General features: G+C 47.6%; 1 protein-coding gene across 2 annotated transcripts in view; it reads left to right on the forward strand.

Annotated features, from left to right (window-relative positions):
- The window catches only part of NUP214 (nucleoporin 214), a 232,051-nt gene that overhangs the window by 71,859 nt on the left and 135,738 nt on the right, over positions 1 to 24,454 (forward strand). For both annotated transcript variants that reach the window (XM_029612981.1, XM_029612982.1), the window contains exons 15-20: positions 4,123 to 4,212; positions 5,292 to 5,441; positions 5,732 to 5,890; positions 5,975 to 6,078; positions 6,531 to 6,713; positions 22,344 to 22,429. In XM_029612981.1, the coding sequence (XP_029468841.1) occupies positions 4,123 to 4,212; positions 5,292 to 5,441; positions 5,732 to 5,890; positions 5,975 to 6,078; positions 6,531 to 6,713; positions 22,344 to 22,429 (772 nt within the window). The remainder of the gene's footprint in view (positions 1 to 4,122; positions 4,213 to 5,291; positions 5,442 to 5,731; positions 5,891 to 5,974; positions 6,079 to 6,530; positions 6,714 to 22,343; positions 22,430 to 24,454) is intronic.

The following is a 24,454-nucleotide window of genomic DNA, read 5'->3' on the forward strand; positions in this document are numbered from 1 at the left end:
CCTAGAAGCCTCTCATGAGGAACTTTGTCAAACGCCTTCTGAAAATCCAAGTATACTATATCTACTGGTTCACCTTTATCCACATGTTTATTAACTCCTTCAAAAAAGTGAAGCAGATTTGTGAGGCAAGACTTGCCCTGGGTAAAGCCATGCTGACTTTGTTCCATTAAACCATGTCTTTCTATATGTTCTGTGATTTTGATGTTTAGAACACTTTCCACTATTTTTCCTGGCACTGAAGTCAGGCTAACCGGTCTGTAGTTTCCCGGATCGCCCCTGGAGCCCTTTTTAAATATTGGGGTTACATTTGCTATCCTCCAGTCTTCAGGTACAATGGATGATTTTAATGATAAGTTACAAATTTTTACTAATAGGTCTGAAATTTCATTTTTTAGTTCCTTCAGAACTCTGGGGTGTATACCATCCGGTCCAGGTGATTTACTACTCTTCAGTTTGTCAATCAGGCCTACCACATCTTCTAGGTTCACTGTGATTTGATTCAGTCCATCTGAATCATTACCCATGAAAACCTTCTCCATTACGGGTACCTCCCCAACATCCTCTTCAGTAAACACCGAAGCAAAGAAATCATTTAATCTTTCCGCGATGGCCTTATCTTCTCTAAGTGCCCCTTTAACCCCTCGATCATCTAACGGTCCAACTGACTCCCTCACAGGCTTTCTGCTTCGGATATATTTAAAAAAGTTTTTACTGTGAGTTTTTGCCTCTACAGCCAACTTCTTTTCAAATTCTCTCTTAGCCTGTCTTATCAATGTCTTATCAATGTCTTATCAATATCAGGAGATCTATAGGCCCTTTTAGTAGTGAGAGACAGTTGCGTCTTAGATGTGGCTCACCTAGTGACCAAGGCCTTCATGATGTCTCCTTGCAAATTTTTCCAAAAAAGGGAGACCATGTGGTCAATGCTAGATCATCTTCTCCTTTTTGGTTGTGGTGATTCTGGAGCTGGAGACAGAGCGGTGTCTGTCATTATTCCATTTATTTTTGATGCCGAAGAAAGAAGGGTACTTTTTGGCCCATTCAGAATCGGAAGAAAGTGAATGCATCCTTGTGGATTCCCCATTTTCAGATGGAGACTCTCCAATCTGTCATTGGAATGGTAATGAAAGAGTTTCTGGTGTCCTTAGATATCACTGAGGCTTGTCTGCACATACCTATTCAGAAGGTTTATCAGTCATTTCTCCAGTTTGTGGTGTTAGGTGGCCCTTTTCAGTTTCATTTGGGTTGGCTACGGCTCCTCACACGTTTTCCCAGGTAATGATGGCTATTATAGCAGCATTGCACAGGGAAGGAATCGTGGTGCATCCTTACTTGGATAATTGACTCATTCGGGTGAAGTTGAGGTAAAATGCCACCACTCTGTGTGCAAAGTGGTTCACTGGTTGCAGAATCTTGGCTGGGTGGTCAGTTTGACAAAGAACAAATTGGAGTCTTTGCAAAGCCTGGAATACCTAGGAGCTCGTTTCCAGACCCAGATGGAAAAGATGTTTTTTATGACAGAAAAAAGTTCAGAATTACAGGACCAGGCTCGCTAGTTGCATTGCCTGAAGCTTTCCAGAGTGTGGGATGATCTTCAGGTTCTGAGGTCAATAGCTTCCACATTTGACCTGGTCTATTGGGCAGCAGCTCATATGAGATCGTTGCAGAGGGCTCTTCTCTCCCGAAGGAATACTCAGTTGCAGGAATTTGAGATCAAGTTGGGAGGAGCAGCATCTGAAGGCAATGTTGGAAATTCATGTGTCCAGTATGGAGAAATGTGCAAGCAGATTATCTGAGCAGGCACACTGTGGAACATGGGGAGTGAGCTGGAGGAGGAAGCTCTCATTAGAACCACAAGAGGGAATCCCTAGCTTGATTTGGTGGCAATAAAATGGAATGACGAGGTTCTGCAGTTCTTCAGTCAAAGGCAGAAGGTGGAGTCAGAGAGCCTCAATGCCCTTTCTCAGTCGTGGTCTCAAGGGATTCTGCTTTATCTTTCCTCGTTGGCCTCTGATAGGAAGAGTAGTCGGGCGCATAGAAATATCTAGAGAGAGTGATTCTGGTGGCTATGGCCCAGGTGTCCTTGGTTCACAGATTTGATAAATTTCAAGTTATTGGGGTCCTTGAGACTTATCATATTCCTGCTCTACTACGTCATGGTCCGAGCTTCTTGGAAAATGCAGATCATTTTTGTCTCTTGGCCTGGCTTTTAAGAAGAAAAGGTTGAGTTTTAAGAGCTGTTCAGAGAAGGTCATTACAACTTTGCTTCAAGCTAGAAAAACATTGACTTCCCTGGTGTACGTACATATTGGGAAGGTGTTAAGAGTCATGGTGTTGGGAATTATGGGTTTTCCCGCTTCAGGCCTCAATTCCAGTGATCATGTCTTTTTTTTTTTTTTTTTTTTGCAGTCAGGTTTGCAGAAGGGTTTAGCCTTGAATTCTATTAAACTGCAAATGGCAGTGTTTTGTTACAAAGGATAAGGTACACAGCTTCTCTCTGGCTTCATGTCCAGATATGATGAGATTTCTGAGAGGGGGGGCATTTGTGTCCACCAATTTGGCATGTGGTGCCTCAGTGAAATCTTAATTTAGTTTTGACAGCCTTTTGTAAGCCCCCTTTTGAACCAATCAGGAGGGCATCTTTGAAGGATCTTGAGCTGAAAGTCTTTTTTTTTTTTTAACCAAAGGTTATGTGCCAATCCATAGAGATGCCTGCATTTAGGAAGTCTTCAGGTGCTAGTAGTTTGTCAAGCTCATTCTACTAGGGCGCGGGCTGCATCTTGGTCAGTGTCAGTTGGTGTTGCTTCAGGAAATTTGCAAGGGAGGGACTTGGTCTTCTTTATACACCTTTTTCCCAAGCATTATAGGCTATGTGTACATGCTCCAGATGCTGCAAGGTTTAGAGAAATCGTGTTGCGAGCAAGTCTTTCAGGTTCCTACCCAGGTTAGGGAAGCTTTGGGTACATCTCATTTGTCTGAACTGGTTTGGTGCTTGATAAAGAAGTAAGAATTGGTTCTTATTTGCTAATTTTCTTTCCTTGAGTCCCACCAAAATAGTCCATAATCCCACCCTTGCTTTCTGAAGACTGCATTTGTGTGTGTGTACATCCTCCCCCCATGAGAGGATTTGAATGCCAACATCATCCTGTGTATGTATATATGTTGTTGGCATTCAACATCCTGAGTATGTGTATAAGTGTGTGTGTGTGTGTATGTGTGTATATATATATATATATATATATATATATACACACACACACACAGATACATACTCAGGATGTTGTTGGCATTCAAATCCTCTCATGGGAGGGGTTTTCAAGTTTATCTTTGGTGTTTACGGATAGTTGTCTTAACCTTTGCTCGAAAGGAAGGGGTTAATTTTTTTTAGCTTGGTTTTAGATTATACTGAGAGACTGCAAGTAGCACAGTAACATATAGAAACATAGAAATGACGGCAGAAGAAGACCAAACGGCCCATCCAGTCTGCCCAGCAAGCTTCACACATTTTTTCTCATACTTATCTGTTTCTCTTAGCTCTTTGGTTCTATTTCCCTTCCACCCCCACCATTAATGTAGAGAGCAGTGATGGAGCTGCATCCGAGTGAAATATCTAGCTTGATTAGTTAGGGGTAGTAGGGGTAGTAACTTAAGTACCAACAGTACAGTAACGCTTTTTTTCCTGTCTCCATCTGCTGGTAGGGGAGAAAACCCGTTTATCTGGACTGGTCTGGTGGGACTCAAAATAATTTATTAGGTAAGAACCAATTTTTCCTTATCAAACGCAGTCCTGGAAATCCTCCCACTTCTTTATATAAAGGAGCTGTAAAAGTAATGCAGGATGTTTTTTTTCCCCAATATTTTGTTTAGCTTTTCTTTGTATGAGCTGCTGCCTGTATTTCGGTAAACATGAAAGGAGCATGAAGTGTATCAATGGCAGAAAATAAATCTGGATTAGATAGATTCGGTTCTGTAAAGCTCAAAAGGAGAGTCCGGTCTGAGCTTTTACTTGAGTGGGGATCAGCTGAGGGGTTTATGTGCATGTTTTCTGGCATCCTTTGTACAGAGTACAGAAGGCTAGAGAAGGGCTTATTGATATACGGTATATACTTTCTCTTTACACAGACCCCGCCAGCCCAGCCAGTGTCCAGCACAACAGATAAGCAACAGCAGTGGAAGGATTTGGACCCTGTGCTGGCAGGGATAGGAGAGGAGGTGAGGACAAAACTCTGCTTGCATATTGTTCATATTGTATGCAATTATCTGCCATGGCCAAGCATGGATTGTTTCTTTATTTGGTAATTGTAAATTTTATTTTTTATACTGATATTTGAAACAATCAAAACAGTGTCCAATAAAAAGCAAAAGCTTGTTTACAATAAAACAAAAATACCTATATTTAACATAAAATAATAGATAATCTTTCTACAATAACAGAAACCCTAAAAGCAGCACAAAAATATTAAAAAGCATTATAAAATATATAAAAAAAAATTACATAGCCATGATAGAAAACACATAAGCAGTCTATAAAAAAAAAATTGATGTTTGGATTAAAATGTCACAGGATGCTGGGGCAAGTTCCCAATTGATTCTGTAGCATTACTTCTTTGGACAAGTTTCAGGGATGTTCAAACTTTTCTGTATATCTCTTGCTGGTTCCTTGCCTAGTATATTATAGGAACCTGCTCTCACTCTTATTGGTAACACAACTTTTTTCCTGAATAAAACAGGAAACAAAATACCATAAGGTTCATATTGAAGAATCTGACAAGCAGGAAAATTGGCCTGATACAATTATCTAGATAACCTTGGCTGGATAAACCTATCCAGATGACTTTAGGACAGGTAATTCTCTGACCAGATTTACTCAACTAACTTTGGGAAGTGTTGACTGTCCTGTGCTGCTTGAACAAAGTGAAGCTACACCCCAGAAATTCACCCAGTGCTGCCTCTCTTTATCTGGGTAAACGTTATGCGAGCAATGAATTGCCTGGGCAAAACTTGGATTTTGTCTGAGGCTCTAAAAGTTTGCAAGATAAATCCTTTTCAGTATTGACCTATGTATGTCTTTGCCATTAGAGTTGCCTCACTTATTGAGGGGGAGAGCTTCCAAGGAGGCTAGTTTTTGCTCAGGTGACAGTGCCTGATATGTGTCGTGGCTGGAGTGTCATCTTATGACTTCAGCCACAATATAGGCTTTGGATTTAGCTTTGCTTCCTGGTTCTTCTCAACAAATAAAGACATTATGCAAAGTGTATTGATCAGGACAGATGCCCGTTTCTTTGCTGCAGATTGCACATTTCCAGAAGGAGATGGAGGAGCTGAAAAGTCGGAGCTCCAGGGCTTGTTTTCAGGTGGGCACTGTTGAAGAGATGAAGCAGCTTCGCACAGAATCCAATGACCTCCATACCTTTCTGCTGGAGATCAAAGAGACAACAGAGGTAAGGAAGGGAGAAGAGCCTGTTCTAAGAAAGCCATGCCAGCATGCCCAAACATTACATGCTGCAGGTTGCTGGTAAATCACAGCTTGGGGAATTCTTTGTAGAGTTCTCGTGGACCGTCTGGTGCACATGGATCAGTCATGCAGCGTGCATGCTGTCGTCATGTGCGATGTTCTGTTCAGCGTGACTGCTGCTGGGGGCACGATGCTGAGAAGTGTCCTACAAGTGTTGGATTTTTCTGTTTTGGTGCAGATTTTTTTTCTTTCTATTTCTTTCTATTTCTTCCCCAGTCCCTTCATGGAGATATCAGCATTCTGAAGACTACCTTGCTGGAGGGCTTTGCTGGTGTGGAGGAGGCGAGGGGGCAGAATGAACGTACACGAGACTCTGGATATTTGCACTTGCTGTACAAAAAACCTCTGGACCCTAAAAGCGAGGCAAAGATGCAGGTACTGGAGAGCTCTGAGAGAGCCACTGCATTCCAGGGTCAAAATGAAAGGTTGTACTATCTTCTCTTCCTTTGTTTCCTACAGGAGATCCGGCGGCTGCACCAATATGTGAAGTTTGCTGTGCAGGATGTGAATGATGTCCTGGATCTGGAGTGGGATAGGCACCTGGAAAAGAAGAAAAAACAAAAGTGAGTGAGACAAGGACAGGGCCAGAATGGCATCTGCACATTAACTTCCCAAAAAGAGCTGTAGACAGTGTACAAAATAAACACAAGCACTGTTGAACTGTACCTGACAGGTGTCATTGCGCTTTTAGCTTTCAATCTCTATTTTATGGAGTTGGTGGTGTTAAATCATTTATTACTCAAAGGTGCATAATTTTTATGCAGAATTCCCCCAGGAGAATTGTAAAAGTACATCAGAAGGCCCATCTGCCTTTTTCCATTGGTAGGGGTCAATTCTCTGACTGAGTGGACATGGGCTGAGTCAGTCAGAGCCAGGATTCAGACAGATTTTGCCGGTTTTTAGTATTGTCCATTTGTCACCCTGAGGATTGAACTGCATGCACTGCCAAATGTTTTATGAATCTTGTTCACCTGGCTTTTCTGCCATGTTCCTGATTCTATGACTTGGTTTCTAGGCGGCTTCTGGTTCCAGAGCGCGAGACGTTGTTTAATGCACTTGCAAACAATCGAGAAATCATTAACCAGCAGCGACAGAGACTGAACCAGCTGGTGGAAAGCCTACAACAGCTGCGCCTGTATAACCAGACTTCTCAGTGGAGCACCTCTAGTGACACCACTTCTCAGGGTAGCACCCCGAGGTTAGTGTCGCATCTGTATCTGTGTATGTATGGAGTACAGAATGATTTCCTGTTCATAACCCAGATCATTCCAGACACATCGGGTTTTTCATCCCTACCAGTAGATGTAGGCAGAGAATAAAAGCTTTCAGGCATTGCTACATAAATGAGAATGCTACCTGCAGTTCTCAGTATTTCTCTGTCTCCAGCAAATGGTAGAGGTGCAAACCTGCAGTCTGAAGAACAGACTAGTTAAGATTGAAAATAGAGGAGAGAGAACAGAAAGAAATCAAGAGTCTAGAAGAGGTGCTCTCTGAGGTGTTAGGCTTCTTTGTGGGCCATCCCTCAGGTCGAGCCAGGCGAGCAGGGGGTTTGCAATATATATGCTGCTTTAGCCCATATGAGGTCTTTGCCCCCATGTCTTCACCAGGAGCAAGGAAGTATTCGTTTTCCTTTCTCTGCTTTTGCCTGATTGGTTTCTTTGCAGTGCGGCTCCTTTTAAAATTAAAAAAGAAAGAGTAAGTCGGGTTAAGAACAGTTTGGCGATGCCTTGCTTGGCAGCATGGGGGGAGGAGCAGCAAGTAATTTCACAACTCTTTGGAGTTCCGGGACGGTTTGAGGCAGGACTTCTTATTTTTGGTGTGGCTCCTGGCATACATGACTCAACTCAGCCCCGCTGTGTGGAGACTGTGCCGCTGGAGGAGAAGGTACCTCTGTGGGGACCAGCAGGAGGAAGGAGAGCCACTTATTCACAGGGGCCTAACAGAGAAGTTCTGGGAGGGGCCGATAGCATGGCGGGTTCACGTGGCAAGAGGCATTCATTCCCCCAAGAGCCTAGGGATTTCTCCCCCCTCAGTTGTCTCCAGTACTGCAGACTGGGTTGGTCAACCAGGAGCCTCTGAGGAGGTCACGCTGGATGATGGGGGCAGTGAGGGGGAAGAATTTTCCATGGTCTTTGCCCTGCTTATACACTAGGCCAATTTGTCCAAGAGAAATGGAGGAGGTAAAAGACCCCTGGCCCAGAAGTTGCAGCAGCTCTCCAAGAGAGCTAGGGTGACCCCGACTGAAGGATTGGGAGCCTCCTGCACCATTTAGGGCTTGACCATCCGGTGGCAGAGGACGATTTGATGGAGTCGGAGGGATCCGATGATCCACAGGATGACCTAGGTGATGATCCTGGGGATGGTCTGGCTGATCTGACAGTTGACATTGCTGGGGCAGATCCAGATGGTGATAAGGATTTGGGTGTCCTAGAGGAGATTCCGGTGGCGGAAAGAGATGACCCTCAAGTGGTCCGGCTCTTCCACAAAGAAGTTGAAAGCCCTTATTCCCTAAGTGCTGGAGGAGCTGGGGATCAGAGTTCTCCCGGAGGAGTCGGATAATGAAAGTTTAGGCCTTTTATTGGATAGGTTACGGGGCCTGCCCAAAGCCTTTCACTGCCTAAGAAGGTGAAGAAACTGGTGAGCCGGGAGTGGGATGCTCCTGAGGCAGGTCTCAAGGTAGCCAGGGCAGTGGTGAAGTTGTATCCATTGGCGGAGGATTGAGCTTTTGGTGTTACCCAAGATTGATGCTTCGGTTTCTGCGGTGACCAAGAAGATGACCATCCCAGTGGCAGAGTTGGCTGTGTTGAAGGATGCCCAGGATCGAAAGCTAGAAATTCTGTGGTATTCTGATGTAGAGTGTGTGTTTATGCTCGGTGCAGAAGTCCCAGGAGAGTGAGCCAGTCTCATCTGAAAGGGCTAAGCGGGCAGCTCGGTTGGAGGCTGGGGTTGCTTATGTTGTGGATGCAGTAGATGCACTATATGATTTGGTTCAGACGGCCAGGACTATGGTGAAGGCGGTGGCAGTGTGGAGGCTTCTCTGGCTGTGGAACTAGTCAAAGGATGTGTGGTCCAAGTCACAGTTGTATAGTCTCACTTTTAAGGGGAATCTACTGTTCGGTGAAGACCTGGAACAGCTGATCAAACTTTGGGGGAGTCGAAGGGGAATAAGCTGCCAGAGGATAAGAAGAGTGGAAAGAAAACTTTCTCAACATGGACCCATTTCCAAGATATGAGTATGCTTTGCCCCTTGCAGAAGCAGGGGGTCAGGAAGGCTGCAGTCCTTTCGGGGTTCCTGGAGCCCTCCTAGGGTTAGTGCCAGTCAGGGGACCGGGTGGGAGCAAATCCTCACAATGAAGCCAGGCAGGTCCACTCCAGCTTGGTAGCTGTTGGGGGATGCCTTACACATTTTTACAGGGAGTGGACCAGGATCACCTTGTATCAATGTGTCCCGGAGGTGGTAAGAGACTGTTGCACTTTAGAATTTTTCACATCTGATCAGGGAAACCTTCTTGATCTCCCATTGCGCATCTCACAGCAAATGAGAGGTGGTTCAAGATACGTTTCACCACCTTCAAAGATTAGGCGCGGGTGTTCTGGTGCCGTTCAGGGAATAGGAAGATACTCTATTTACTTCGTGGTTCCAAAAAAGGAGGGAACATTTCGCTCCATCCTAGACCTGCAAAACGTTAATGCGGCATACCGAGTTCCATGTTTCTGGATAGAGATGTTGCGGACCGTGATAGCGGCAGTACACCAAGGGGAGCTTTTGGCATCAGATTTGATAGAGGCCTATCTACATGTTCTCATTCCCGCAGAGCATCAGAAGTTTCTTTGTTTCATGGTGCTGGGGCAACATTTCCAGTTTCAAGCTCTTACTTTCGGGTTGGCGAAAGTAAGGATGTTCATGAAGGTGATGGTCATGGTGGCCGCTGCACTGCAGAAACAAGGGTGAACCAGAATCCCCTATCTAGATGACTGGCTCATCCAGGCGAAATTAGAGAAGTGTTGTCAGTCAGGAGGGTTCTGGAAATGCTTCGCTCACTAGGCTGGGTGGTTAACCTAGCAAAGAGTCAACTAGTCCCATCCCTGGGAGCAAGGTTCGGGACTTGGCAGGGCAAAGTGTTTCTCACCTCAGAGAGGGTCATGAAGTTGCAGGCGCAGGTGGTTCATCTGTTTCAGCTGCCAGTGCCCAGGGCCTGGGATTATTTGCAGGTTCTGAGTACTATGGTGTCTACACTAGACTTGGTGCCTTGGGCCTTTGCTCACATGTGCCCACTTCAGAGGGCACTTTGGTCCTGGTGGGACCTGCTTTCGGAGGAGTTTTAGCTGCCTTTACTGCTTCAGGGGGTGTCCAGATCCAGTCTCTCATGGTGACTATCTCGCCACAATTTGGGGAAGAGAATGGATCTGGAGACTCTGTACTGGGTGATGGTAACCACAGATGCCAGCCTCAAAGGTTGGGGACGATCTGGCAGGTGCAGACGACCCAAGGTCTGTGGTCACCAGCGGAAGCATCCTAGTCTATCAATCGTTTGGAAATAAGGGCTGTCGCAAGGGGTTGGTGTGTTTCTCCCTCAGGTCGGAGGGCAAATGGTGAGAATTTTCTCAAGCAATTTAACAATGGTGGCGTATGTCAATCGTCGGAGCTGGACGAAAAGTCGTGGGGTGGCCCTTGAGGCCCAAGAGCTGTTTGTCTTGGCGGAGCAGTATCTGCAAGGGATTGTAGTGTCACATGTGACCGTAGTGGACAATGTGCAGGGGGATTGCCTCAGCAGGCAGCAGTTGGATCTGGGGGAATGGGAGTCGTCAGCAGAGGCTCTGGACCTCATTCGAGCCAGGTAGGGCAGTCCCCAGCTGGACCTGATGGTGTCATGAAGCAGTGCCAAAGTGGCTCGTTTCTTCAGCCGCAGACGGGAGGTTGGGGCCGAAGGGATCGATGCTCTGGTTCTTCCTTGGCCAAAGGAGATTGTGCTGTATGTGTTTCCTGTATGGCCTTTCATAGGCCGCATATTACGACGCATAGAGCGAAACCCAAGAAAGATGGTTCTAGTAGCTCCAGAGTGGCTGCATCATCCGTGGTTTGCGGATCTGGTTTGTTTTGCACTTGATGGTCCTGTCAGGTTGGTTCATCTGCAGGGACTGCTTGGAAAAGGACCCATCTTCTTGGATTGGGCAAGTTGCTTTTGCCTTGTGGCTTGTCCTTTGAGAGGAGACTCTCAAGGTTGAAAGGATATTCTGAGGTGGTTATTGCCACATTGCTTCAGGCGAGGAGGCCTTCCACATCTCTGGCATATGACCGGGTGTGGAGAGTGTTTGAGGAGGATTGGTGTTTGGAAGAGGGCCTAGAGCTGTTGCAGGTGGATATTCCCCACATCTTGGCATTTTTTGCAGCAGGGTTTGACTTAAGGGTCCTGCCTACAATTTGCTTCAGGTGCAGGTGGTGGCCTTAGGATGTCTTAGGGGCAAATTACAAGGGAGACCGCTAGCCTCTCATTCAGCAGTCATATGGTTTCTAAAGGGGAAGAAGGATTTGCAGCCTCTAATGCATGGGACATGTCCATCATGGAGCCTTAACTTGGTCCTGCGAGTCTTCTGTGGACCGATGTTTGAGCCTTTGCAGAGAGCATTTGTTGAAGGACCTTACCTTAAAGGTGGTTTTTCTGGTGGCAATTTGTTCGGGTCGGCTTATCTTGGAGCTTCAAGCTTTGTCTTGTAGAGAGCCTTTTCTGAGGATTACGTACCGAGGGGTGTCATTACATATAGTGCCTTCAATTTTACCAAAGGTCATCTCTTCATTCCATCTCAATCAGACGATGGAGCTTTCCACATATTCCAAAGTTGGCATAGGAAGAGTCACATGTTAAGGAACTTCTTATTGGATGTGCATTGGACTCTGTTGCGGTATCTTAAGGTTACTAATGGTTTTCAGCACTGATTTTTTTCGGACTACCTCTGTAAAGGTTGGACAGTTCCAAAGGGGTTGCAGACACATTCTGCTAGGGCACAAGCAGCCTCCTCTGCTGAATGTCAATTAGTATCACCTCAGGAGATCTATTGGGTGGCGCTAGGGACACTAACGCGTCCCTAGCGCCTCCTTTTAGCCCGGAGAGGCGGCTGTCAGCAGGTTTGACAGCCGACGCTCAGTTTTGCCGGCGTTGGTTCTCAAGCCCGCTGACAGCCACGGGCTTGGAAACTGGACACCGGCAAAATTGAGCGTACGGTTTTCGACACGACAGCCGCCGGCCCATTTAAAAATTTTTATTTTTTTTTTTACTTTTTTTACCCTTCGGGAACTCCGACTTAATATCGCCATGATATTAAGTCAGAAGGTGCCGGCAGAAACTAGCGCCTACCTTTGGGTAGGCGCTAATTTCTTAAAGTAAAATGTGCGGCTTGGCTGCACATTTTACTTTCTGTATCGCGCTGGAATACCTAATAGGGCTATCAACATGCTATTAGGTTCCGTGGGTTGGACGCGCGTTTTCCGCCCCATATTGAATAAGGGGTAAGGGAAAACGCGCGTCCAAGGGCAGGTTAAGGGTGCGCTCTGTCGGAGCGCACTGTACTGTATCGGCCTGTTTATGAAGAGAAGGAAGGCCTATGAGCTTGTTGTGTGTATTGCTTATGTATCCCCTCCAATAACTTTTGAATTTGCTGTCCTGGCACACCAGTTTTCAGAACATTTCGGGCAGGGACATGTGGTGCTTTAGGATCCATGCATATTTGCAAATCATGCATCCAGGAAAGCCTCCTTTAATTCTGGATGGAACTTCTTGTTTTATCTGTAAATGTGTTCCAGAACTTTAACGATTGTAAAAGGAAGGGGCAGCTCTTGCCATTGATTTGATTATGAACTGTAATAAACTGATTTGTCCCTGGTGTACAGATAGTTTATGCTGAAGATTGCACAGATCACTCACTGATTATTGCATAAGTATTTGTGGGTTAAAAAAAAACAGGAATTGTGCTGAAACTGGAAGCATGGCATGGATAAATCTCATATGAACAAGGAAAGATGTTTTCAACTTGGAACCATTTCATAGTAAACCACAATAAGGCGCTACTTGCCAAGTGGTTCCATCACAGTGAGATGTGAAGCCAAAGGCCGAGGTATGCATGAAACCTGCTGCTGTGTCCCATTTAGTCCTGGGGGAATTCTGCGAAAGGCAGAATTTGCACAGAATTTCCCCTTCCCGCAGATTTCCCCCCTTCACCTTGCACAATCCAGGCCACATCTCCGCTCTGAACGCTCTTGCAGGCAAGATCATGGCAATAATAATGGCTCCAAGAGCCTGCTGGAAGAAGAAGGGCATGATCCCCTGAAGCACGGTACGGATCAGGCTCGCAAGAGGCAGCTGTGCTTACAGCCTAGCTCTGCGAGTCTGTCTCTGGGCAGGGAGGACCTCCAAAGGAGGTATGAGAGCAGTCACAGGGTGGGGCGAAAGGGGGAGGGAGAGAGAGAGAGCAAGAGCAAACTGTATGAGGGAGAACATTACTCTATATATATATATATTATATATATATCTACCACTGTAAGAGGGGCACTTTCAACTCAGGGTGAGTTGTGATGTTACATTAGTCTGCCTAGGATGCTGCAGACCCTGTGCAAAGCGCTGGCAAGATCCAACCCTCCAGATGTTAGAAGGTAAGCTCCTCATGGAGCTTGGATTTCCCTATGTATCTCTCTTTCTCTCTGAGGTTAAACAAAAGTTTGCACTCCTGATGATTAAAAAGTCCCAAGAAGTGTCCAAAATCCAAAAATCTCTCTTTCTGCATGGGCAAGAACTGGTGGCAAAAGAATTCCAAAACAACCAGAACAAAACTGACTCCAAAAAATGCTGCTCTATTCTTCTCTGGCAGCCCACTGTTGTCCCTGCTTAGCTGAGCAGCAGGGAATAATGGCCTCCTAAGGCAGAGGTGAAAATCCTCCTTAGGCAGGTGCAGATATGTGACAGGTCAAATTCTTGTTGCAGATTTGTTAAAAGATTTAAACTCCAAGCCTCCACCCCTCCACCCTCAGTTAAGCATATTACCTGAAAGAAATTGTCTGGTGTTCCCATTTCTATTGAAACTGAAAATCATTCAGCGACACAAAGAAGAATGATTCTCAAATGAAGAAGGTAATCATTCTCTGTACAGTGTGATACTTTCTGCCAGAAGGAAATCATTAACGGGTCATTCTTTAAACTGAGATGTGCCATTAACGCATTCATTAGTGCCTTATCACGCGCGATACCAGCCGCATAGCGGCGGTACAATTTAAATCATGGGAAGGGGAGGAGTGTGGGCGGGGTTATGGCCCGGCAGCACTGCCGGCGATAATGTTTTCCACATCGCCGGCAGTACTGTAGGAAATAACACCTTTTCCCATGGCGCTATGAGGGCAAAAGTGTGAAGCCTGGCTGTAACCATAGCGGGTGAAAACGCTGCCACTGCAATGCGGCTGGCTGCATACTTTCGCCTCCCCTGCCCCCTTTTTTCCCCACAGGCCATCATTCCGCTATATTTGAGGCGGGAATGATGAATCCCGGGGCAAGTGAGAAAAATGTGAAGGCTCTTTGTTTTCTATACTATTATTTAAATGAAAATGCTGGATTGCACTGAAATGCAGAATGATAATTTACAAAAAATATTGTTATTTTGACATATGTGCAGAATTTAGAAAATGTATGCGCAGAATTAATTTTTTGGTGCAGAATTTAAAATTTTTTGCACAGGATTACCCATTATAGCACACATACAGGCTCCAAATGCTCTTCTGATTTTTTTTTTCATTTCTTCTTTTTATTTACATTGAATGAGTTTTGTTTTTATCTGTTATTACAACATGAGCGTGGCATCACAAAGCAGCCAATGCCTTGCAATTTCCATTGGTTCCCTGTACGTACCTGGATCAGTCCAGACCATGGGTTGAGCCTCCTTTCCAGCAGGTGGAGACAGACCAAAACTGAAAGGGTATCCTATATGAGGACAGAGCCTACCCTATAGCCCTTCAGTATTTGTCTGTCTCCAGCAGGTGGAACAGCTCACCCTGTGGTTCCCTGTTCACTTCTACTTGTCCCTTCTGAGCGTTTTTTTCCTTCTGTGTGTCTATTGTGTTTGGATCAAGCAAGTATTTCTGAGTTATTGTTTAAAAAAAAAAAAAAAGTGTGAACTCTGTGGATCCTTCACAGGAGACAGTCCCTGTCTCCTCACTCTTGCGGGGGCCTAGGGGGGCTTGGCTCCTTGTTTTATATAGCCTAGGCTCCCTTTTCCCAGTGATCCTCAACTGCAGGGGTGAAAATTGGTGGTGCCAGTCACTCCCCCTGTTCAGCTCCCTCTCTCCTTCTCTTCTGTACTGCTCTCCCTTCAGTGGGATCCATGGTTTTGTAGCTGCTGACAGGGATATTTGTTGTTTTTTGGTTTTTTTTACAAAACACTAAATATAAGGTGATTTTACCCAGAGGAGTCCCTGACAAGTTTAACAGAAGGCTCCTGCCTTCCCTACTAACATTTGCAGCTTGAGAGAGTGAATTGAGAGCGTGCAGCTCAGCTTTTCTTAGTGCTGCCCCTCCCCCACCCAGCAGCCATGCCACGATCTCTGATGTGTTTAGCCTGCGGGGATTCCACAGTCAGGCTTTCGTGGGAGGGGCTCTGTTCACGCTGCCTACCCGGGGGGAAGGTTCCTCTGAGGTCCCGATGCCCTCCGGGACCCGGACCAAGCCGCCAAAATGTTTTCCCCCGCCGTTCCCGGGCCATCAAACCGCAGGAACGGTGGCCATTTTGTTTTTTTCTCCGGTTTCTTTATCTGAGCTCCCTGAGGCCCCTGACCCGATTTTTTTCGGTACTCCCCCGCCCCCCCCCCCCCCCATTTGAGCCCCGCACACTCTCCTCTACCAGACCCTGACACACACCCACCCCCCTCCCGGGGGGCATTGATACCCATTTTTCCACTGATTTTGTGCTTTTGCTGCACAAATCCTATTTAGCGAGTTTGCAGGAAGAAGCGGCCCCCCCCTTCAGCTAAGGTCCCTCGGCTCTCTGTCCCCCTGTCCCCTGCGGCTCCTGATGGGCAGGGGGTCCCTCCCCCTCCGTCTTCTCCACCGGCTTCCATGGCCCCCCGCCTGCCCAGGATCCGGACCAGGACCCAGATTCGGCTGACGCTCCCCCCCCCCCTCCATGGAGGGGGATGACCCCCAGGTTCTCCCTCTCTTCCGCAGGGAGGAACTGGAGCCACTTCTCCCCTTCATCTCACAGGAATTGGGGATTGACTGTCCCTCAGTGGACGAATTCTCAGCAGCGATGCCAGCTTCCTCGGACCCGGTCCTGATGGGGTCCCTTCCATCCCATTCACAAATTAATGCTTCTAAGGGAATGGCAGGCCCCCGAGGCGGGCCTCCGGGTCGGGAGGTCCATGGAAAAACTTTATCCCCTCCCGGAGGAGTGTTTAGAATTATTAAGAATGCCTAAGGTGGATTCCTCTGTGACCGCGGTCACTAAGCATACCACTATACGGGTCGTGAGGGCTACGGCCTTACAGGATGTCCAAGACCGCAAGCTGGAATTCCATCTCGAGCGCATTTTTGAAGTCCTGTCCTTGGGTGTTCGGGCGTCCATCTGCAGCAGTCTCATGCAGTGGGCAAGCCTTAGGTGGATCCAACAATTACTCAGCACCCTAGACCTCCCGTCTGCAGAGGCAGAGCAGGTTGACAGGTTGGAAGGCGCCATTGCGTATGGGGCGGATGCCCTATACGACTTGTTCCGGGTGCAGGCGATGGCTTCGGCGGTATCGGCCAGACGGCTCCTCTGGCTCCGACACTGGGCGGCTGATTCGTCTTCTAAGGCACAGCTGGGAACCCTCCCCTTTAAGGGTAAGTTGCTTTTCGGTGAAGACCTGGACCAGCTTATTAAATCCTTGGGGGAGAACAAGGTCCATAAGTTGCCTGAGGACTGCCCAAAACAGGCTAGATTCTTCTTCCCAACGCATACCCGCTTCCGGGGCCAACGCCACTATAACCCTAGAGCAAGGGGCGCCTTCCCCAGGGGAAATTCTTCTCGGGCCCAGTCTTGGCCCCAGTCCTTTCGGGGCTGTCGGCCCTTTCGAGAAGCAGCTACCCACCGTCCTGCGCCCAAGCCTGCCTCCCAATGAGAATCCGCCGGCCCATCCCTCCGTTCCCAACTTAGGTGGTCATTTGTCCCTGTTCGTGGAGGAATGGGCCAAGATCACGTCGGACCAGTGGGTCCTCGAAACCATCGACAAAGGCTACGCTTTAGAGTTTGCTTGCGACATCCTGGACTCGTACATGGTTTCTCCGTGCGGCCACCGGAGGCGTCCCGCGGTCACCCAGACTCTTCTCAGACTCCAGAGGCTGGGGGCCATCTGCCCGGTTCCGGAGGCGAAGCGCGGCAGTGGCCAATACTCAATCTACTTCGTGGTCCCGAAGAAGGACGACTCCTTCCATCCCATCCTGGATCTCAAGAGGGTCAACCGGGCCCTCAAAGTGCCCCATTTCCAGATGGAAACCCTTCAGGCGGTGATAGCGGCTGTACATCCCCGGAGAATTCTTGGCCTCACTCGATCTGACAGAGGCCTACCTGCATATTCCGATCCGTCCTGAACATCAGCGGTTCCTCCGGTTTCACATGTTGGGTCAGCACTTCCAGTTCAGGGCCCTGCCCTTCGGTCTCGCCACGGCACCACGCACATTTACCAAGGTGATGGTGGTGGTGCTGGGCAGCCCTTCAGAAGGACAGTGTCCTGGTCCATCCGATCAGTCTCAGGTCTTGGAGTTCCTGGGTCGGCAAGGTCTTTCTTCCGGACTCAAGAGCTTTCAAGTTGATCAGCTCCTGGGCTTTTTCTCCATGCCTCTCCCCACGGCGTGGGATTATCTGCAGGTCTTGGGGACCATGGCTTCCACAATCGACCTGGTCCCCTGGGCGTTTGCACATATGCGACCGTTCCAGAGAGCCTTGCTAGCTCGGTGGCAGCTGGTATCGGAGCAGTTTCAGATGCAGCTCCCGCTTTCTGACTCTATCATCAGCGAATTACAATGGTGGCTTTCTCTCAAGCACCTTCTCCGTGGAATGTCCCTTCGGACCCCACAGTGGATGGTAGTCAGGACGGATGCCAGCCTATCCGGTTGGGGGTGGTTTGCCAGTCTCAGACCATGCAGGGGCACTGGTCCCCAGCTCAGTCTCGCTGGCACATCAACCGCCTGGAGACCCGGGCGGTTTGTCTAGCACTCAAGGATTTTCTCCCCCTACTTCGGCGACGGACGGTCCGGGTGCTCTTGGACAATTCTACCACCATGGCGTACATCAGTCACCAAGGGGGCACCAGGAGTCGACTGGTGGCCCTCGAAGCAAGTCGCCTTCTTGCGTGGGCGGAGCGGCACCTGGACTGCCTCGCGGCCTCCCACAGAGTGGGCAGCGAGAACGTGCAAGCCGACTACTTGAGTCATCAGCGCCTGGACCCAGGCGACTGGGAGCTGTCTGACGCCATGTCTCTCATCATGGACAGGTGGGGTCACCCGCACCTGGACTTGATGGCAACTCTGAACAGCGCCAAGGCTCCCCGGTTCTTCAGCCGCTGGCAGGAACACTGCGCGGAAGGAGTGGATGCCCTAGCCCTTCCGTGGCCGAGAGACGTTCTGCTGTACGTGTTCCCTCCGTGGCCCGTCATAGGAAAAGTGCTCAGACGGATAGAGCTTCACAGAGGCCCGGTCATTCTCGTAGCTCCCGAGTGGCCTCGCAGACCGTGGTTCGCAGATCTACTCAACCTGGCGTCGGACGGTCCTCTTCGCCTGGGCGATCTTCAACATCTTCTCAGTCAAGGTCCTGTATCTTTTGACCAGGCGGATCGCTTCTGTCTTGCGGCTTGGCTTTTGAACGGCGCCGGCTAAGGTGGAGGGGATATGCTGCAGACGTCATCTCCACCATTTTGCAGGCCTGCAAAACTTCTACTTCCCTGGCCTATGACCGGGTCTGGAAGGTTTTCGAGCTGGCCTGCGTGGAAGCGGAGTTACGACATGATCGGCCCTGGTCTCACTTGTCCTCTCGTTCCTCCAGCGAGGTTTCTCAAAGGGTCTCTCCTTTGGCTCACTCCGTGTTCAGGTGTCTGCCCTCGGTTCTCTCTTGGGCAGCCTCGACAGTCACGCGGTTGCGTCTCATCTGGATATTGTCAGTTTTCTCAAAGGGGTCAAACATTTGAAGCCACCGCTGCATCCTACTTGTCCCTCGTGGAGTTTGAACTTGGTCCTTCGGGTGCTCTGTCAGGCTCCCTTTGAGCCCCTTCGCCGTTCCACTCGCAAGGATTTGACGCTCAAGATGGTATTCCTGGTTTCCATTTGCTCCGCCAGACGGGTGTCTGAGATCTAAGCGTTGTCTTGCCGCAAGCCTTTCTTAGGTTTTTCGTATTCCTTGGTCTCTCTCAAGACGGTTCCGTCAATCTTACCATAGGTCGTGTCTTCTTTTCATGTCAATCAGTCGGTCGAGCTCCCCGTGTTCTCTTCTGCGGACATTGCAAGCCCTGGTGGGGATGACCTACGCCGTCTGGATGTGAAACGCATTATCTGGAGGTCACTAATGACGTTCGAGTGTTGGATCGTCTCTTTGTGTTATGGAGTGGCTCCAACCGGGGCAAACAGACCTCTAAGACTACGATATCTCGCTGGTTGAAGGAAGCGATATCCTTGGCTTACATATGTCAGGGATGCCAGGTCCCAGAGGGCCTCAAGGCCCATTCCTTGCGTTCACAGGCGGCTTCCTGGGCTGAAAGTCAGTCGGTCTCCCTGCAGGAGATATGCAGGGCAGCTACCTGGAAGTCCCTGCATACTTTTTCTCGACACTACCGCCTTAATGTTCAAGCGCCAGTTTTTGGTTCTTTTGGGCGGCAGGTACTTCGAGCGGGCCTGTCAAGGTCCCACCCTGTCTAGGGAAGCTTTGGTACATCCCATGGTCTGGACTGATCCAGGTACGTACAGGGAAAGGAAAATTAGTTCTTACCTGATAATTTTCGTTCCTGTAGTACCACGGATCAGTCCAGACGCCCTTCCCATTTTTTTTCTTCCTGTCCGCTCGAAAATCCTTATTCTATTCCTACCATGCTATATCCTACATTGTACTATCTGTTCCTTAATATGAGGCACCGGAAGCATCTATGTGATAATTGTGGGCATTTATGCAAGAGTGTCCATGCACAGAGTTCATTCACTGTTTTCTCTCGTTCAAATAATCTTTCAGAGTTCTCTCGTTGTGAGTTCTGCTGTTACTTGCTTGTTCCATGATGTTTTTCTTCCTCTGCTTTGACAATAGTTATACTGAAGGGCTACAGGGTAGGCTCTGTCCTCATATAGGATATCCTTTCAGTTTTATTCTGTCTCCACCTGCTAGAAAGGAGGCTCAACCCATGGTCCGGACTGATCCGTGGTACTACAGGAACGAAAATTATCAAGTAAGAACTAATTTTCCTTTACCGCCGCCAATGGCTCCGGCAGCCAAAAAACATAAGCGCCTTTTTCTCTGCGCTGCTTGTCATATTAGGCCTTCACAGTCTGATCTGGATTCCAACTTATGTGAGCACTGTGAGGAAGCCCATAGAGAGTTGGCCTCCCCGAACTTTGCTAAGCCCAGCTCCTCCCATTCAGAGGATGGGTTACCCACAGCCTTAACTGGAAGTATCCCAGATCAGAGTACCCCCAGAACTGGATCATCCATGGGAGAGGGAAATTCTTGAAGGTTATGCGGTTGCTTCTCATCCAGATGTTGTCCGTTTCCTCAAGGGAGTTAAACATTTGAAGCCGCCGCTGCGTTCCACTTGTCCCTCGTGGAGCCTCAGTTTGGTCCTCCGGGCTCTCTGCCTAGCTCCCTTCAAGCCTCTCCGCCACTCTACTCTCAAGGATTTGACCCTCAAGACGGTATTTTTAGTCTCTATTTACTCCGCCAGATGGGTGTGGGAGATTCAGGCGTTGTCATACAGGGAGCCCTTCCTGCGTTTTTTGGACTCGGGGGGTCTCTTAAAACTGTCCCGTCTTTCTTGCCGAAAGATGTCTTCCTTTCATGTCAGTCAGTCTGTGGAGCTTCCTTCGTTCCCTCCCGCGGATGTTGCAAGTACGGTTGGGAATGATCTACACCGCCTGGATGTGAAACGCGTCCTCAAGCGTTACCTTCAGGTTACCAATGAATTCCAAGATTCGGGTCATCTTTTTGTCTTATGGAGTGGGCCCAACTGGGGCAAACAGGCCTCTAAGACCACGATCTCTCATTGGTTGAAGGAGGCGATAGCGTCGGCCTCTCTGTCAGGGCCGGGCAGTTCCGAAGGGTCTGAAGGCTCATTCCTTGCGTTCTTAAGCTACTTCTTGGGCAGAGAGTCAGTCAGTCTCTCCGCAGGAGATGTGCAGGGCAGCTACGTGGAAGTCTCTACACACTTTTGCTCGGCATTACCGCCTTGATGTTCAGACGCCTGTCTTTGGTTCCTTTGGCCGGCAGGTGCTTCGAGCGGGACTGTCTCGGTCCCACCCTGTTTAGGGAAGCTCTGGTACATCCCATGGTCTGGACTGATCCAGGTATGTACAGGGAAAGGAAAATTAGTTCTTACCTGTTAATTTTCGTTCCTGTAGTACCACGAATCAGTCCACACGCCCTTCCCTTTACTTCCTACTATCCGCTCAAAGCTTCCTTCCTCTTTTTGCAGGATTCAGAGTGAATTTCTTCTGTGGTTATAATTAGAGGCACCAGAAGCATCTTTATGATGACCATGGACTTTTATGCAGGAGCGCTTATCTGCAGAGTCCATCCAATCTTTCCACTTGTTCATGTTTTTGAGTTCTCTGGTTGGTTGCTCGAGTTCTCTTGTTACTTGCTTGATTACTTCCTGTTTATTTTCTGCTTTGACAATGGTTTTACTGAAGGGCTGCAGGGTAGGCTCTGTCCTAATATAGGATACCCTTTCAATTTTGGTCTGTCTCCATCTGCTGGACAAGAGACTCAACCCATGGGCTGGACTGATCCGTAGTACTACAGGAACGAAAATTAACAGGTAAGAACTAATTTTCCTTTATTACTTCATTATCAATTTGGTTAGCTTCCCTAATTTCTTTTAGCATTTTATCATCCTTCTCATCATTTTGGCCTGGTGGACGGTAGTATAGTCTTATCACTATACTCTACCCTGGCACACATGGGATTTCTGCCCATAAAAATTATTTTGTGCATTTAGACTCCTGCAAGATCTTTATCCTGTTGGACTCTGCTATCCTGGTCATAAAGCTCCACCTCCCCATCAAGTTGTTTCTCCCCATCATTGCGATATAGTTTGTACCTTGGTATGGCACTATCCTATTGGTAATCCTCCCTCTACCAGGTTTGTATAGCCTTGAGGAAGGGCTAAACTCTGAGAACAGAAACAAAAGTGAAAGATTTTTACTTTATATAACAAATAGAATTCCTTCAAAGATGAGCAGGAAGACATTCTGACTATATTTTCATCTGAGAGTTTGGGATCAATCAGCCAGTCACATCCTTTAATTCATCCCTTTATTTATTTTTTTAAACTGATTTGTAGTTTTGGATGTCAGGATTGTATTGTGAGTCCTGCCAGTATATCTCAAGCAAGCACTAGTAGAAATCCAACCCCAGAAATGAAAGTGCTTTGTGTTCCAGAGTTAGGCCTAGTACTGGCTTTTTAAAGAAGTTAAAGTACTTGTTGGGGGAGAGATTCATTTAGAAAAAAAATTAAAAAAAAAAGCAGCAGCAAAAAGCTATTAGTACATATTTTCATGGAGTGCTTGCCCTGTTATCCTCCTCTTCTCCTTATTTCTCTTTTTCTTATTATTTCTCCCTCTCTCTCTAGCTTTGACAGTGAACTTGAAAGTCTCCGCAATGCTTTGACCAAGACCACCTTGGAGTCTTTAGCCAAACCCCAACCAAAGCAGCCAGGTAAACATTTCTCAGAATTTTCTGTCCCTTTTTGTTTTTGCTTTGATTCTCATGTTGTAAGCCTGACTTCTGGCTTAGCACTGACTCATGCTGTTGATATGGTGGTGTATCATATGCATGCCCTCCCCATTAATTTGTTCATATGCTTCCAGAAAGTTGCAGGATCTGTGCCCTCAGCTTGTGCCTTTCAATGAGCTATGGACAAACCTCACAACAGACTAACTTATATATTTGTCTGCATCAATTCTACTTTTTAACATAGATCATAGGTGAATAGATGCTGCAGATTTGAACCTTGCCCCACAGTGTCTGTTCTGTCACAGCATCTCCCTTTTGCTTTTCATTCAGCAAGACCAGTCCAGATGCATAGGTTATGCTCACCAACCAGCAGACAACAGGTTTGCTGATGTTGCCCTTATAGGCATCCATGCTGATATTAGCCTGCCAGTATTCTCTGTCTCCAGCAGATGATAGATGAGCATCTCGTGCTGTGGACTAAGGCCTGGTTAGGATGGATGAAAGGACAGAGAGCAGCTCCTGAGTTGAAAGGTTAGTACTCCTTTCCTCTGTTGAACATAGCCCTCAGTCAAAAGGAATCATTAATCTTGAAAGGCAGCTCCTGAGGTGAAAGGCTAATACTCCCTCAGCTGCTCATAGACTGGTCCAGGGGGCTTCCAGTTTAGTTTCTGGATTGAACTTGGGTTAGCATTATAATTGGCCCCTCCCCCTTCATTTTTTGTACTTTGGGGTCTCCCCTCCTCTCAAAAAAGAGATCCTTGTTTTGTCCGCAGAGATAAAATGTTTAAGGAAAAGAAAGAGGAGCACAGTTCCTGATCAGGCAGCAATGGCAGTTCTCGAACAAGGTCACCAGGTGAATTAATTCTTCCCCATTATTCCAGGCTGTGGCAGTGTGCTATTTGTTTGGGATGTGGTGCAGGGGCAACCTGGCTTCCTCTGCAGAGTATGGGAAGAAAAATGCATTGTGCGGTGGCTATCTTCGAGGGGAGCATCAAAGATATGCTGGGTGTGTGTGAAGGAGAGAGGGAACTTGGAGGAGCTCTGATTTGGAGGCCCCAGGCAGGACTGCATCAGCGGGGCCAGTCATTCAGTCTGTTCCTGCTGGTGGGCTGACTGTCATGGCGGTAACGGCAGCCATCTTTAATGCACAGTTTAGAGAAAGGGAACTGGAACCTCCCTCTCTGTCCTGCAGAGTGAACACCAGATTTGTCTTTGGTAGAGCAGACCTTGGCAGCTCCTTCCTTTTCAGCATTGAAGGCCTCCTCATTGACCTAGACTTCGGTGTCTAAAGAATTTATGAAGTGCTTACATCAGTCTTTCAGTATGGGACAGAGTTCAGCCACAGAATGTGCTCCAATAATTCCTTCTCCCCCCTCCCCCTCCAAGGGGGTGTCAAGAGGAGCAGGTAGAAAAAGGTCCAGAAAAGAGGAAAAATGGGAAAGGAGATATAGAAAATTTATCTGGGTCAGTGGACTCTTTAGTTGACTTTGAAGTCATCTGAGCTGCTAGCAATGAAGGAGAATTGGAAGAAGGCAAATTTCCTCCTGAGGGAAAGGATGACATTTCCATGATGCATCTCTTTTACAAGGAGGAACTTTCTTCCTTAATTTCTCTGTCTTTGCTGATGTTGAACATTACGGAGGTCAAGGAGGAAGTTTCCAGTTGTGCTGAAGACCCTATTATGATCAGTGTTAGAAAGCCCTCTAAATCCTTTTGCCTGCATAAGGCAGTAAAGGATTTAATAAATCTGAAATAGGATGCACACATTGGCCAAACTATATTCCTTAGGTTTCCAAAGGTGGATGCTCTGGTTTGTTACCAAGCAGACTACTATTCCATTGGAAGGAAGCACTGTTCTTAAAGATGCACAGTATAGAAAGATAGAGTCTGTGCTAAAGCAGAACTTAGAAGCCTCCAGTATGGTGCTACAGGTGACTGCTTGCAGCTGTTTTATGGCAAGGTCTAGTTTGCATCTGTTGCAGTGCTTTCAAGAAGAGATCTTGGATG

The sequence above is a fragment of the Rhinatrema bivittatum genome, chromosome 8 (genome assembly GCF_901001135.1).
Source record: "Rhinatrema bivittatum chromosome 8, aRhiBiv1.1, whole genome shotgun sequence".
NCBI classification, from domain to species: domain Eukaryota; kingdom Metazoa; phylum Chordata; class Amphibia; order Gymnophiona; family Rhinatrematidae; genus Rhinatrema; species Rhinatrema bivittatum.